Source organism: Callithrix jacchus, chromosome 11 (assembly GCF_049354715.1).
Source record: "Callithrix jacchus isolate 240 chromosome 11, calJac240_pri, whole genome shotgun sequence".
NCBI classification, from domain to species: domain Eukaryota; kingdom Metazoa; phylum Chordata; class Mammalia; order Primates; family Cebidae; genus Callithrix; species Callithrix jacchus.
Genome location: NC_133512.1, coordinates 90,651,062 through 90,667,095, shown reverse-complemented (window position 1 = coordinate 90,667,095; position 16,034 = coordinate 90,651,062). Strand labels below are relative to the sequence as shown.

Sequence of the window (16,034 nt, the reverse complement as noted above, 5' to 3'; positions counted from 1 at the left end):
GATGGGACTCTGCATCACTGGACCAGGCTGCAAGGCACGGCTCTGGGAGATGCCCGTAGCTGTGCCCCTGGCTGTGAAGTGGCTATGATCTGTCAAGCAGGAATGCCTGCAGAAGCCAGGAGATGTGAACCCCACATCCCTCTCCTCCGAGCTGTCTTTGTGTCCCTGGGTCTTTAGCTTCGTCCTCTCTGAACTCTCTCTGAATTGCTTCTGTCTTGTTTCTCTCTCTCATTATTACGACACAGAGCGAAAAATACTTTTCTGTTTATGATACTCCACCAAAATATCCCTGTTCTTAATTTGAAATGCAGACGAGTGAAATGCTGCATAATTCCTCTTTAAACATTCAAAAAACAGAAAATGCATATTAAGTTCTTTAAACTTCCAAGGTAATACAACTAGACCTAGCATGGTGCCAGCCAAGCATCTCATAATGTGAGCTTCCTTCTCCTTTGGGGGGCCGTTCGGATCAGGGCGCATCGGGGAAGTTGGGCGACTCTGTCCATCTCCTGGGAAGAAGAATGACCCGGGAAGCGCTGCATGGGGAAGGCGGGGCAGGAGAGAAGGGAGGGGTGGTCCCGAGGACCCTTTCAGTAGACCTCGGAGTGCCCGGCGAACTAGCGGAGAGGATGAGGTGGGAGCGGCAGGTGCGACGGAGGGCATGAAGGTTCCATCCCCACATGGAGGACAGCCTATGCCTAGTGCTGAGAGTCACTCCCATCCCCACATGAGGACAGCCTGTGCCCAGTGCTCAGAGTCACCTCCATCCCCACATGAGGACAGCCTGTGCCCAGTGCTCAGAGTCACCTCCATCCCCACACGAGGACAGCCTGTGCCCAGTGCTCAGAGTCACCTCCCTCCCCACATGAGGACAGCCTGTGCCCAGTGCTGAGAGTCACCTCCATCCCCACACGGGGACAGCGTGTGCCCAGTGCTGAGAGTCACCTCCATCCCCACACGGGGACAGCGTGTGCCCAGTGCTGAGAGTCACCTCCATCCCCACACGGGGACAGCGTGTGCCCAGTGCTGAGAGTCACCTCCATCCCCACACGGGGACAGCGTGTGCCCAGTGCTGAGAGTCACCTCCCTCCCCACACGGGGACAGCGTGTGCCCAGTGCTGAGAGTCACCTCCCTCCCCACACGAGGACAGCCTGTGCCCAGTGCTCAGAGTCACCTCCATCCCCACACGGGGACAGCGTGTGCCCAGTGCTGAGAGTCACCTCCCTCCCCACATGAGGACAGCCTGTGCCCAGTGCTCAGAGTCACCTCCATCCCCACACGGGGACAGCGTGTGCCCAGTGCTCAGAGTCACCTCCATCCCCACACGGGGACAGCGTGTGCCCAGTGCTCAGAGTCACCTCCATCCCCACACAGAGGTCAGCGTGTGCCACCACCACCGAGTGTCCACCCGCCATGACAGTACAGCACGGGCCTTCCTGCTGAAGCCACAGAGCCACGGGGAAGCCGGTCCTTCTGGACCGTGTGTGGCTGCTTTGGAGCCAGCTGTGGTCTGTGAAGTGAGCAGTGGCTGCAGGCGAAGCAGGAGTGACGAGAGAGGAGGTGGCCCACTCTCCCAGAGCCTGGCAGTGGTGAGTTTCAGCCAAGCTGCTGTTCTCAGAGGACAGGATTTCCTTCCAAAGGCAAGACGGCCAGGAGTATGGGGAAGAAAGTAGGGGACACGAGTTTGCTCAGAATAAACCTATGTGTTCATGAACATATATACATATATATATATATATATATATTTTTTTTTTTTTTTTTGAGATGGAATTTTACTGTTGCTGCCCAGGCTGGAGTGCAATGGTGCGATCTTGGCTCGCCACAACCTCTACCACCCGAGTTCTCCTGCCTCAGCCCCCCGAGTAGCTGGGATTACAGGTGTCCGCCACCATGCCCGGCTAATTTTGTATTTTTAGTAGAGACAGGGTTCACTGCGTTTGTTTGGCTGGTCTCAAACTCCTGACCTCAGGTGATCCACCGGCCTCGGCCACCCAAAGTGCTGGGATTACAGGCGTGAGCCACTGCACCTGGCCACAAACATACTTTAATCTGGGGTTCTCCCAGGAGGTGGACTTGCCCTTCTCTGCCTTCTCTGGTGGCCTCTCAGCCTCGAAGGGTGGCGCTGTGTCTTCACACCCTGGCACAGGTAGGAGTCCTGGGTCCCACGAGCTTCCTGACAGAGCTGGGTTGGCAGAACCCTGGGAGGAGGTGCAGGCAGCTTCTTTCATGCTCAGCATGAGTCTCTGGAGGGAGGTGCTTCCCCCTGACCCCTGACTGGGCTCAGAATGGGTGGGGCCATCCTGGTCCCAGGGAGCACATCAGTACCCTTCCTCACATGGCCACCCAGTCGGCGCTGGCTGCTTCCTTGAGATGCTGCTTGTGTCCAATGTGGGCACAGGACACTTCACCATCACTGGGTACCTCACCCGAACCCCATCCACACCGCACAGACAGCCTGGGTGGCTGCAGGGTGCATGGGAGGAAAAGCCATCACCACACCATTTCTGCCACGCTCTGGGCTGTCTCTGGGGACGGTGTGCTGTTGGAGAAACAGGCTTTGAGCCTGAGTATTTACCATAAAACACCTCCTCACCCATGTAAACGACCAGACACACACAGACACGTCACGCATGCCTACTGCACGGCTGCTTCCCGTGAACCGGACACCCGGCAGGACAGCAGGACGCCTTCCTCCCTGCCACCCTCATGTGTCCTACCACACCCCTCTGCCCTGCCCTCACCTCCCCCAGGCTGCTGCTCTCTGAGGACGGTGTCCAGGCCCCCTTGGTCCATTGCAGTGGCCCCAACACAGAAGGTGCTTATTAAGTATCTGCTGGCTGGCTGATGGGATGTATTATAGTTTGCTCTTCTTCTAAATATAAAGCTTATACATCACAAAGCTTCTGTTTTTAGAGCTCTTTAGGGTTCAGCATCCCCAGACCTCACAGAAACTGCTCTGAACACTAAGTGGTGAGCGGGAGGTTGCAGTCAGCAGGTGAATGGGATTTAACACAGGGCTGCAGCTCCCCAGGTTAGTTTCTGAAGCCAAACAAGATTCCACCCTCTCACTGCTCTGACCTGTAATGCTTCCCGTGGGCTGGCAAGAGGTGAGGGCAGCGTGCACTTGGGGGGGGCTGCGCTGCTGCGCACGAGGCTGGGTGGCATGTCAGCGACACCAGGCTGGTCCCTTGACTGGCTCTGAAGGGCTGAGGCAGGAACACAGTGACGGAGACAGCCTCAGCCCCGGGGACCCTGGTCCCGCCTGCCGCAGTGATGCTGAGCTGGAGCAAGTGTGGCTGAGCCATGCCCCCGGAGTGTGAGCTGACCAAGCTCCCTCTGGTTCATCAGAGACGCACGCAAGGCCTTGTCTTAGGGTTCTGGAAACGCTACCCACGACGACATTTGTCATTCACGAATCAACATTGCGAGTCTCTGTTTCCCTCCGAAACTGGTCAGGAACACGTCTGGGATCCTTCCTCCCTGCGGGGTGGGCTATGACTCAGGCAGAGTGCAGAACCTTCCCTGGAACCTGCTGCACACACAGAGGGTGAGTGGGGCAGACACCAGGGCCTCACGGCCCTCGCCCTCCTCATCGTCAGCTGCTTAGTGCGTCCTGCACAGTGGAAACACGAGACAGTGCCTCTCCCGCCCCACGCGAGTCACCCCGGAGAACTGCTGGCTTCTCATGTTTCCATTTTCTGTCAGTGATGGAAACTACCTCGACAGGTAGCAGGTGCCCAGTCATGTTTGTGGAAAGACTCGTAAGGTTAAAGACGCCGTAATAGCAACCACGGGTCACTTTATGCCTATGACGCGCTGGCGCCGTGTGAATGACCTCGTCCAATCCTTATAGCAGGAATATTTCAAGGATGACAGCATGACCCCAACTACAGATGCGGATGCTCCAAGAGGTTAAGGAACATGTTTCAGGTCACACGGTGACAGCGGACAACAGAGCTGATGCTCACTGGGGTGCAGAGGTCCCTGAGCCTGCGCTGCCGGGAAGGAAGACACAGGTCCCCGAGCCTGCGCTGCAGGGAAGGAAGATGCGGGTTCCTTGATGCTTGGGCCGGGGATGGCATCGCCGAGGGCAGAGTCCCACAAGGGCCTTCCCGGAGGGGGCGAAGCTACTGTAGAGGAAGTGCTGGGAAGGAGGAGGGGAGGGCTCTCCAGACCCTGAGGATGGGGTGAGTCCCCCATCTATAACCCTGGCCTCCACCCACGGGGCTGGTGCATATAGGTCAGCATGGCCAGTTCCCCCATCTGTAACCCTGGCCTCCCTGCTCCAGGGCTGGTACCTACAGGTCAGCACGGCCAGTTCCCCCATCTGTAACCCTGGCCTCCCTGCTCCAGGGCTGGTACCTACAGGTCAGCATGGCCAGTTCCCCCATCTGTAACCCTGGCCTCCCTGCTCCAGGGCTGGTACCTACAGGTCAGCACAGCCAGTTCCCCCATCTGTAACCCTGGCCTCCCTGACCCAGTGCCGGTACCTACAGGTCAGCACGGCCAGTTCCCCCATCTGTAACCCTGGCCTCCCTGCTCCAGGGTTGGTACCTACAGGTCAGCACGGCCAGTTCCCCCATCTGTAACCCTGGCCTCCCTGCTCCAGGGCTGGTACCTACAGGTCAGCACAGCCAGTTCCCCCATCTGTAACCCTGGCCTCCCTGACCCAGTGCCGGTACCTACAGGTCAGCACGGCCAGTTCCCCCATCTGTAACCCTGGCCTCCCTGCTCCAGGGCTGGTACCTACAGGTCAGCACAGCCAGTTCCCCCATCTGTAACTCTGGCCTCCCTGACCCAGGGCTGGTACCTACAGGTCAGCACGGCCAGTTCCCCGATCTGTAACCCTGGCCTCCCTGCTCCAGGGCTGGTACCTACAGGTCAGCACGGCCAGTTCCCCCATCTGTAACCCTGGCGTCCCTGCTCCAGGGCTGGTACCTACAGGTCAGCACGGCCAGTTCCCCCATCTGTAACCCTGGCCTCCCTGCTCCAGGGTTGGTACCTACAGGTCAGCACGGCCAGTTCCCCCATCTGTAACCCTGGCCTCCCTGCTCCAGGGCTGGTACCTACAGGTCAGCACAGCCAGTTCCCCCATCTGTAACCCTGGCCTCCCTGACCCAGTGCCGGTACCTACAGGTCAGCACGGCCAGTTCCCCCATCTGTAACCCTGGCCTCCCTGCTCCAGGGCTGGTACCTACAGGTCAGCACAGCCAGTTCCCCCATCTGTAACTCTGGCCTCCCTGACCCAGGGCTGGTACCTACAGGTCAGCACGGCCAGTTCCCCGATCTGTAACCCTGGCCTCCCTGCTCCAGGGCTGGTACCTACAGGTCAGCACGGCCAGTTCCCCCATCTGTAACCCTGGCCTCCCTGCTCCAGGGCTGGTACCTACAGGTCAGCATGGCCAGTTCCCCCATCTGTAACCCTGGCCTCCCTGCTCCAGGGCTGGTACCTACAGGTCAGCACAGCCAGTTCCCCCATCTGTAACCCTGGCCTCCCTGACCCAGTGCCGGTACCTACAGGTCAGCACGGCCAGTTCCCCCATCTGTAACCCTGGCCTCCCTGCTCCAGGGTTGGTACCTACAGGTCAGCACGGCCAGTTCCCCCATCTGTAACCCTGGCCTCCCTGCTCCAGGGCTGGTACCTACAGGTCAGCACAGCCAGTTCCCCCATCTGTAACCCTGGCCTCCCTGACCCAGTGCCGGTACCTACAGGTCAGCACGGCCAGTTCCCCCATCTGTAACCCTGGCCTCCCTGCTCCAGGGCTGGTACCTACAGGTCAGCACAGCCAGTTCCCCCATCTGTAACTCTGGCCTCCCTGACCCAGGGCTGGTACCTACAGGTCAGCACGGCCAGTTCCCCCATCTGTAACTCTGGCCTCCCTGCCCCAGGGCTGGTACATACAGGTCAGAATGGCCAGTTCTCCCATCTGTAACCCTGGCCTCCCTGACCCAGTGCTGGTACCTACAGGTCAGCACGGCCAGTTCCCCCATCTGTAACTCTGGCCTCCCTGCTCCAGGGCTGGTACATACAGGTCAGAATGGCCAGTTCTCCCATCTGTAACCCTGGCCTCCCTGACCCAGTGCTGGTACCTACAGGTCAGCACAGCCAGTTCCCCCATCTGTAACCCTGGCCTCCCTAACCCAGTGCCGGTACCTACAGGTCAGCACGGTCAGTTCCCCGATCTGTAACCCTGGCCTCCCTGCTCCAGGGCTGGTACCTACAGGTCAGCACAGTCAGTTCCCCGATCTGTAACCCTGGCCTCCCTGCTCTAGGGCTGGTACCTACAGGTCAGCACGGCCAGTTCCCCCATCTGTAACCCTGGCCTCCCTGACCCAGTGCCGGTACCTACAGGTCAGCACGGTCAGTTCCCCGATCTGTAACCCTGGCCTCCCTGCCCCAGGGCTGGTACCTACAGGTCAGCACAGTCAGTTCCCCGATCTGTAACCCTGGCCTCCCTGCTCTAGGGCTGGTACCTACAGGTCAGCACGGCCAGTTCCCCCATCTGTAACCCTGGCCTCCCTGACCCAGTGCCGGTACCTACAGGTCAGCACGGCGAGTTCCCCCGTCTGTAACCCTGGCCTCCCTGCCCCAGGGCTGGTACCTACAGGTCAGCACAGCCAGTTCCCCCATCTGTAACCCTGGCCTCCCTGCCCCAGGGCTGGTACCTACAGGTCAGCACAGCCAGCTCCCCCATCTGTAACTCTGGCCTCCCTGCTCCAGGGCTGGTACCTACAGGTCAGCACGGCCAGTTCCCCATCTGTAACCCTGGCCTCCCTGCTCCAGGGCTGGTACATACAGGTCAGCACGGCCAGTTCCCCCATCTGTAACCTTGGCCTCCCTGCTCCAGGGCTGGTACCTACAGGTCAGCACGGCCAGTTCCCCATCTGTAACCCTGGCCTCCCTGCTCCAGGGCTGGTACCTACAGGTCAGCACGGCCAGTTCCCCCATCTGTAACCCTGGCCTCCACCCGTGGGGTTGGTACCTACAGGTCTGCACGGCCAGTTCCCCACTCTGTAACCCTGGCCTCCCTGACCCAGTGGCAGTACCTACAGGTCAGCACAGCCAGTTCCCCCATTTGTAACCCTGGCCTCCCTGCCCTAGGGCTGGTACGTACAGGTCAGCACGGCCAGGGAGCGATTCTTCGGCATGTTCTCTTCCCTCTGGGCCACGAGCGAGCTGTTGGGCTCCGCCTGGTAGGCGCACAGCGCTTCCCACTCCTTCTCCAGCCGGTTCTTGTTCTTCAGGTGGTCCTCCATGTAGGACTGAAAGGGAAACACAGGGTCAGGAGCACGCATGAGTGGGGAGCCCGGAGTGGCAGATGCACAGAGGGCAGTAGAGGATTTCCCATGCGCTGCATGGGCTGAGCCTGCCACGCACAAGCCCGGGCCACGACACCCACGCAGACAGGCCTGGGCTGAGCCCCCCGTGTGCACAGGCCCCGGGCCGGGCCACGACATCACTGAATGGGGAGCTCTCCGTGTCCTGTAACGTGTGCTCCGATGCACACTGCACCTGATGCCATGTGACTGCTGAGTAAAATATGCGCATTGTTATGACACATTTTACAGACGTAACTGTAAACTCAGGTGTAGGTGTGTGTTTGGGAATCAGTTTACTGCTGAGATGACAATAATCATACACTTTATTTCAGGGCAGGGAGTTCAGACCAAGCTCTTGGTGGGGCTGTTCCCATTTCTGCCTGCATTGAAGTCACGTTTCTTAAAACAGACACACTTTTCTGAACCCACTGGGTGTGACGCCTTCCAGAGGCTGGGCTGCTCTGATCTGAGCAAAATGGGAAACAGCCTCTGGCATGAAACAAACACACGGACGGAAGCAAATTCTTCAACCCTCGGCTGCTCCGTCTTAACTTTTCTGGCGCTTGCTGGTGAGCATGACCACGAGTAGACAAGGAGACAAAGGCCTCCTGAAAACCCCCTTCCACAAAGACCGGGTGCCGCCAGCAGTCCGCTTCTCATTGATCTGTACGGTTGAGAACTGGCCCTGATTTTAAGGAAGAGCATTGCAAAGGACCAAAGCCAGCTGCACGATCGCACCACAGGACATGATGGCCTTCACTGCTGTCATTCTGAGCACAGATTTGCAAGGTGCTGCGTGTCATGTGTAGACACAGTTTCCAAGTGTGTCCACACAGGAAAATAAAACGTGCACGTGCACACACGGTCCTTTGGTGCAAAGTGGCCATGCACCCCAATGTCAGGCCCGGGGTTCAGGCCCCTCTCACCTTCCACCCGCCCCCGGCACCCCCACATTCCATTCACTGACACCCCCTCCAATTGACCCGAGGAGCTGGGATGGTCCGTCCCTGCCCACTGCTGCCTGTTCCAGGAGAGAGAAAGAGACAAGCAGGGCAGGAGGGCCGGGCAGTGGGTGAGGAGGGAATCTGGGGTCATCGTGCCTTCAGTGAAGTTTTGATCACAGCTGACCTGAACCCCTGCCATGCTGGCCGGGCTCACGCAGGACTGGGTGCACCAGGCATGTGTGCGGTTCATGCGACAGCCCTGCGTCCGGTTGGGTGTGCTGGTGAGGGACAGTTGCTCGGCTCAGGGTGGGCTCTCTGAAGCTGCCTGTTGGGGGGGGTCCCAGGTGGTCACTGTCACCCCCACCATGACCCTGCTTGAGCCAGCTGGGAACAGCAGAGGGGCTCCAGTGCCACGAGAGGCTGCAGCAACTCCACGCGGCCAACGCTTTTCCCACGCCATGCCTTGAGGCTTGGGAGCACACTGTACCAGGAACAGAAGCCCTGGGGCTGCTCGGAGCTGAAGCAAATGAGTTCATCCACTCCCCTCACCAGCCCGGACACCCGGGCAGCCTTGGGGTTCCCCTGTGTGTGGATGAAGCACCCCACAGAGATGCCTCAAGTTATGAAATTAGGCGAAATTCAAATGGCTCAATCTAGAAAATGCGAACTACATACTCTTTCTTTTGAGACAATCGTTTTGGAATTTCAAATCCATATGTTTGTACCAAAGTTACCCTAACAGGAAAAGCAGTTTTCAATGACCTAGTACTTAAGTTTTGTGAAAATACCGACTCGCTCATCTAGCCCAAATCTGGTGTGTGAGGGGACCTGGGAGGTGGGTAGTCACGGGGAAAGTACGTCTCAGTCTGTTTCTGCTTTTCTCAAGGTGGGCTTCTGTAGAGTTCTGCAAATAAATAGGTATACAATGGCTCCTGGCAAGCCGACTCTGCGTCCCAGCTTTCCTTGGGAAAATGCTCTTTTCATAAAATCCATCACAAACAAATGGGCTTCCTTCTATAAAAACATGACGGGTTCTAGAATGATGAACTCTGGCAGTTTTAATCCAATTGAAAATATTGTCTGCAAAAGAGGCACTGGGTATGATCTTAATTCCTACAAACAGCAGCTGCTTAAATTTCCACACTTATCTTAACTAAGGGAAGCAAAGTTATACTCTATGTTCTCTTGAATTTCTAAATTGATGGCAAAAATATAAACTGATACAGCTCTGTTCCGCAAGCTTGGGCGGTAGGAGGGGAAAGAGGTGGATACTGACGTGGTAGTGTTTCACTGAGCATGAAGTCATCTACAGAGTACTTGACTGCATTAAAACTGAGATAATGTCGTCCCAGCACTTTGGGAGGCCGAGGTGGGTGGATCACGAGGTCGGGAGATCGAGACCATCCTGGTCAACATGGTGAAACCCCGTCTCTACTAAAAATACAAAACATTAGCTGGGCATGGTGGCGCGTGCCTGTAGTCGCAGCTACTCGGGAGGCTGAGGCAGGAGAATTGCCTGAACCCAGGAGGCGGAGGTTGCAGTGAGCCGAGATCGCGCCATTGCACTCCAGCCTGGGTAACAAGAGCGAAACTCTGTCTCAAAACAAAACAAAAAAAAACTGAGAGACAGCTGCGTCTCTCGGTGTACGCCATGGCAGCGGGCGGTGTCTGTCCCGTTCCGCTTGTTTCTGTTTGATCTGCTCTGTTTTCTTCTTCTGATGTTTTTTATGAAACATCCTTTGTGATATGAAACTGATGAAGTATCTTCCAACCACATCTCAGGAGTCGTTCTCCTCTTTCATGACTTGTAGGTAAGACGCTTTTCGTCTGTGAGTCTGTGGGGAAGCTAGGCCCTCATGGCAACGTTTTAAACAATGAAAGCAAAACCAAAAGGACCACGGGTGCCTAGTGCAGATGCTCCCCTTCCTAGATAGGTTCTGGCCCCAGAGTTCCTTAAAGTGCATTGAGGCTGGGCGCAGTGGCGCAAGCCTGTAATCCCAGCACGTTGGGAGGCTGAGGCAGGCGAACTGCCTGAGGCCAGGAGTTCAAGACCAGCCTGGCCAACAGGGCGAAACCCTGCCTCTACTAAAATACAAAAATTAATTGGCTGTGGTGGCATGCGCCTGTAATCCCAGCTACTCTGGAGGCTGAAGCACAAGAATCGCTTGAACTTGAGAAGTGGAGGTTGCAGTGAGCCAACATCGTGCCATTGCACACCAGCCTGGGCAACAAGAGCAATACTCTGTCTCAAAAAAAAAAAAACAAAAACAAAGTGCATTGAACACAGGTAACCGACCGAGCGTCACAGCTGAGCCTAGCCTGCCTTATACCTATAATCTATACCTAGCCTGCTCAGAATACCTATAATCCTCTGCAGCTGGGCAAAACCATCTCACATGAGCCTGTTGAGGATAAAGTGTGGAGTATGTTATGTGACTCATTGAACACTGAACTGAAAGTGTAACGGCGCGGTTGCACGGGTGTTCCAAGTTCACTTTCTATTTAATGCCAGTTCTTCTGAACCACCATAAAGTCAAACCATTATAAGCGAATTGCTCCTGCACCGTATAGAGTAAAACCATCGTAAATTGGGGGCCGTCTGTACTGTGGGCGTCCGCGTCCTGCGTGTGAACCTGGACAAGTACAGCACCTCTAGTCAGATGTCTTCTGGAATCATCAAGAAGTTAACATGTAATTTAAACGGTACTCATGCCCTTTCCCCGATAGTGGGCATTTAGCTATAGTGTTTTAAAAACTGACATTTAAACAAACAAATCAGTAAGAAAAAAAGCAAACAATCTTATCAAAAAGTGGGCTAAGGGCACGAATAGGGAATTCTCAAAAGAAGATATACGAACGGCCAAGAAACCTATGAAAAAATACTCAACCTCACTAATGAGCAGGAAAATGCAAATCAAAACCGCAATGCGATACCACCTCACTCCTGAGAGAATGGTGTGACCAGAACCTCAAACCGTAGATGCGGGTGCGGACGCGGTGATCAGGGAACACTGCTGCTGGGAATGTGAACCAGTAGGGCTGCCACAGAAAACAGCACAGAGACTCCTCAAAGAACTAAACGTGGAGCTACCGTGTGATCCAGCAGCTCTACTCCCGGCTATCTACCCAGAGGGAAAAAAGTCCTATTCGAAAAAGATACTTGCACACACATGTTTATAGCAGCACAATTCACAATTGCAAAATCATGGAACAAACCCAAATGCTTATAAATTAACGAGTGGATGAAGAAGCTGGTATATACATATGATGGAATACTACACAGCCATTAAAAAGGAATGGATTAACAGCATTTGCAGTGACCTGGGTGAGAATGGAGACTACTATTCTAAGTGAGGTAACTCAGAAATGGAAAAACAAATGTCGTATGTTCTCACTGCTATGTGGGAGCTGAGCTATGAGGATGCAAAGGCGTAAGAATGATCCAACGGACTTTGCGGACTTGGGGGGAAGAGTGGAAGGGGCTGAGATATGGTGCAGTGTGTACTGCTCGGGTGATGGGTGCAAATCACCACTAAAGAACTTACTCAGGTAACCCAATACCACCTGTACCCCAATAACCTATGGAAAAATAAAAAAATAAAGAATTAGCTCAGAAAAAGGAAAAGCTGACATTTAAATTCTTTTATTTTACAGACAGTGCATGTGTGAGTGTGGTGGTGGGAGGGCTTAGTCTTTAAGGCACTGCAACTTTGTTACATAAGTATCACATGTAGAAAAGATCAGAAAGTGAAGATAAGCAGAATGGAAACAAAAGCAGAGTCACCCCAGTGCCCACAGCAACTGTAAGGCAGCCGTTCCCCGGGGCGGAGTACCAGGGGTACCATCGTTTCAGCTCTGACGTCCTCAGTATCACAGAATTTACTTCTCTAAAGTGAAAAATGCTGAGATGAGGCTCACATCTTGCAGATAAGGAAACCAAGGCCTAGAGAAGGTGAGCAATTGGCCCCCAAGGCCTCAGCAGCCCGTGGTGGCACCGAAGCCCGGGCCTGGCCTCTGAGATGCCCTGTACGTTCTCCCTGCCCATCCAGGCAGCCGTCTCCCCCATCTTCCTGCCATCACCTCCCCTTTCCAGTCGCCTTTTCACCAATGACCAGGTTGGTGTTTCTGGTGCAAAATGTGACCAATTTCAAAAATTACCAAGGGTGCCTAGACTAGCACTGTCCTTTGCCTGAATTTCCTTGTACTAACCTGATACTTGTAAAGTGCTAACCTGATACTTGTAAAGTACTAACCCTGATACTTGTAAAGTACTAACCTGATACTTCTAAAGTACTAACCTTGATACTTCTAAAGTACTAACCTTGATACTAGTAAAGTACTAACCCGATACTTCTAAAGTACTAACCCGATACTTCTAAAGTACTAACCCGATACTTGTAAATTACTAACCTGATACTTGTAAAGTACTAACCTGATACTTCTAAAGTACTAACCCTGATACTTGTAAAGTACTAACCCGATACTTGTAAAGTACTAACCCGATACTTGTAAAGTACTAACCCGATACTTCTAAAGTACTAACCTTGATACTTGTAAAGTACTAACCTGATACTTCTAAAGTACTAACCTGATACTTCTAAAGTACTAACCCGATACTTGTAAAGTACTAACCTGATACTTCTAAAGTACTAACCCTGATACTTGTAAAGTACTAACCTGATACTTGTAAAGTACTAACCCTGATACTTGTAAAGTACTAACCCGATACTTGTAAAGTACTAACCCGATACTTGTAAAGTACTAACCCGATATTTCTAAAGTGCTAACCCGATACTTGTAAAGTGCTAACCCGATACTTGTAAAGTACTAACCCGATACTTCTAAAGTACTAACCCTGATACTTGTAAAGTACTAACCCGATACTTGTAAAGTACTAACCCGATACTTCTAAAGTGCTAACCCGATACTTGTAAAGTGCTAACCTGATACTTGTAAAGTGCTAACCTGATACTTCTAAAGTACTAATCCTGATACTTGTAAAGTACTAACCTGATACTTGTAAAGTACTAACCTGATACTTGTAAAGTACTAACCTGATACTTCTAAAGTACTAACCTGATACTTTCTATCCCAATAAGCCTCCTTCTCAGTCGGCACCCCCAGTCCTTCTCTACATTTTGTGTGGATTTTTTTGTAATGAACCCACCCGGACTTCATGGTGCAGCTCACATGCCACTTCCTCCTCCATGAGTCTGGTCAGACGTGCCCATGATGTAGCCCTGCCCCGTGACTTTCTTTCCTACAACTCACGCCCCACATCAAATAGTTATGACTTAAGACATACACCTCTATGGCATTTGTCACATTCTGCCTGGTGCTTTAACTGTGGAAGCTCTGACTGTTCTCATGAGATTAAATTTTTTAGGGCAGGGGCTCGGCACGGGGACTAGCCACTCAGCTGAGTAATCATGTGTAACCTGGAAATCTCTGCAAGTGATTTATACTCTAGGGAAACATTTTATTTTGATGATGGGCATCCAAAATGCTGCCTTTGAATCTCCTGAAACTTGGAAGAACTTCCCCAAAAAGGAGCAAACGAACCTTGGAATGTTTTACTCTACATTAGCTTGCTGTCATCTTCCTTCCTGGGGTTGCCCAGCAAGCACCTTTGTAACTCATGGCAGGCTTCTGTCTACGAAGATGCAGTGCTGACCTAGTGTTCCAGCAACCACCTGGACCTAGTGGCAGTTGTATAAATTCAGAAGGGCAACAGTTGAGAGAGCTCTTCTCCTTCCTCCCATCTCCCTCGTTCTCCACAGTCCAGGACCCAGGTGGGGTGCTTTGTCTCCCTGGAGCCTTCTCAGCGGCCTCTAGGCGCCATGCACACTGCACCTGCGGCTGGGTCTCCTCTGGGGTGTGAGCTCCCAGTGGTTAGGGACCCCTTGCCACACGGCACCTCCCACTTCACACAGCTGCTTTGGGCTCTCCATCAGTGCCTCTGAGTTGAAGCTTTAAGAAGAAAGCTCTAGAATGAGCTGAGTGAGGCTAACGGTACCAGAGAGAGCGAGCCAGTGAAGGCAGGACTGTGCCACAATGCGTGCTCACGTCAGAAAACCCACGGTGAAAACAGGGAGTGAAGAATTGGCACTGAATCGCAGGACTGCGCCACAACGCGTGCTCACGTCAGAAAACCCGCAGTGAAAACAGGGAGTGAAGAATTGGCGCTGAATCGCAGGCTCAAGTGCCCAGGTGAGTTGGATTTGCCGTCTGTTCCCTGGTTCTCAGCGTTTGGACTTGCGTCATTCATGTTTAGAGCTGCTCGCTATGTAATTTTGGGTTTTGAAGGGCTCTTGACTGGGAAAACGCAGTCTGACATTTTCATATTTTTAAACTCCATTAAGGGAATTTTACTTAATCTGTCTTTAGAAGGGCCCTGAGTGGAAAGGTGTCTCCAGCCTCCTCAAATTCTCATACTTCCTGAGGGCCCAGACATGATGTGCTCGAGGAGGAGCTAATTATTCCCAGATCAAAACAATCATGGAAAAGCCACAGGGGCTCAGGATGTGGGGTTTCCAAGGGTGCAGCCGACATTCACTGTCTGACGTAGGTCCCAGAGCACGTGACATCCACACCACACAGCGGAAGACGTGGCTGTGCTTTCCACTTTGTCACCCTTGAGAATGACGCCATTTTTTAATCACAAAACTAACTTTATTCTATCTTCTGAGTTAGATTTTCGTGTTAAATGTCTTCGCTGTCCTGGTGACTTCTGGTTCTTATTTTCTTGATGTACACAATGCCCTTATCTTTCTTTGGATTTTCTGCACATTTCCTGACATTCTGCAGGACTCTCCGCAGGTTCACTTTCCCAAGTGCCTGCTGCAGATGGGCTTTTGGTCTTTCTTGATCTCAGATGCATGGAGTCTGAATTTCCTGCTTCTCCTTTCCCTTCCTCATTCTGCACGACACTAACTCAATCGGAGGTTTCCTCTGATAACCTTCTCTCGTTTCTGAACCCACCCTGTCTCATACTGTTTTCTAGCTCACCCTATGAGACCATTCAGAGTCGGTGTGTTAAGGGCAGTCCCTGGGTCACAAAAACCGGGTGCTGCTGGACGGCTGAACAGTCTCCATGCATCAGGCAAACCACTGGCTTCCACATTGAATGGAATCATTTTACAGAGAATCCGAAAATCTGTGTAACAAAAGTGTGATTGCCATTAACGCTCTGATGGAGGATGCGTTCACAATCATGCGTTAACATAGTGCAAATGTCGTCGGCACTGTTTTCGGTCAAATGATGAACACCTTGAGGTCAAGGAGGTGATTTCCAGGAACATGGAGCACAGGCGAACCAGAACACAACAGGGTCTGGTTAATGACTGCAAGAGCATCCACTCTTCAGGAGATAGACCGTACCCGTCACTCACAAAGATGAGTGTGAAAAGGAGCTTCTGCAGAACAGGAGCATACCACCGACACGGCGGGAAGGGACGCGCCAGCGACACGGCGGGAAGGGACGCGCCAGCAGCACGGCGGGAAGGGACGGGCCAGCAGCACGGCGGGAAGGGCGGGCCAGCGACACGGCGGGAAGGGACGGGCCAGCCACACGGCGGGAAGGGATGCGCCAGTAGCACGGCGGGAAGGAAGCAACATGCCACCGGCATGGCGGGAAGGGACGCACCACTGACACAGCGGGAAGGGACATGCCAGTGACACGGCGGGAAGGGACACACCAGTGACATGGTGGGAAGGAAGCAACATGACACCAACACGGAGGGAAGGAACGTGCCAGCGACATGGCGGGA

The 16,034-nt window shown here is 53.5% G+C and overlaps 1 protein-coding gene across 16 annotated transcripts in view; it reads right to left on the bottom strand.

The window, feature by feature from the left end:
* The window catches only part of PTPRN2 (protein tyrosine phosphatase receptor type N2), a 1,018,236-nt gene that overhangs the window by 80,485 nt on the left and 921,717 nt on the right, over nt 1–16,034 (bottom strand). For all 16 annotated transcript variants that reach the window (XM_078343304.1, XM_078343314.1, XM_078343301.1 and 13 more), the window contains one exon: nt 7,117–7,264. In XM_078343304.1, coding sequence (XP_078199430.1) covers nt 7,117–7,264 — 148 coding nt within the window. The remainder of the gene's footprint in view (nt 1–7,116; nt 7,265–16,034) is intronic.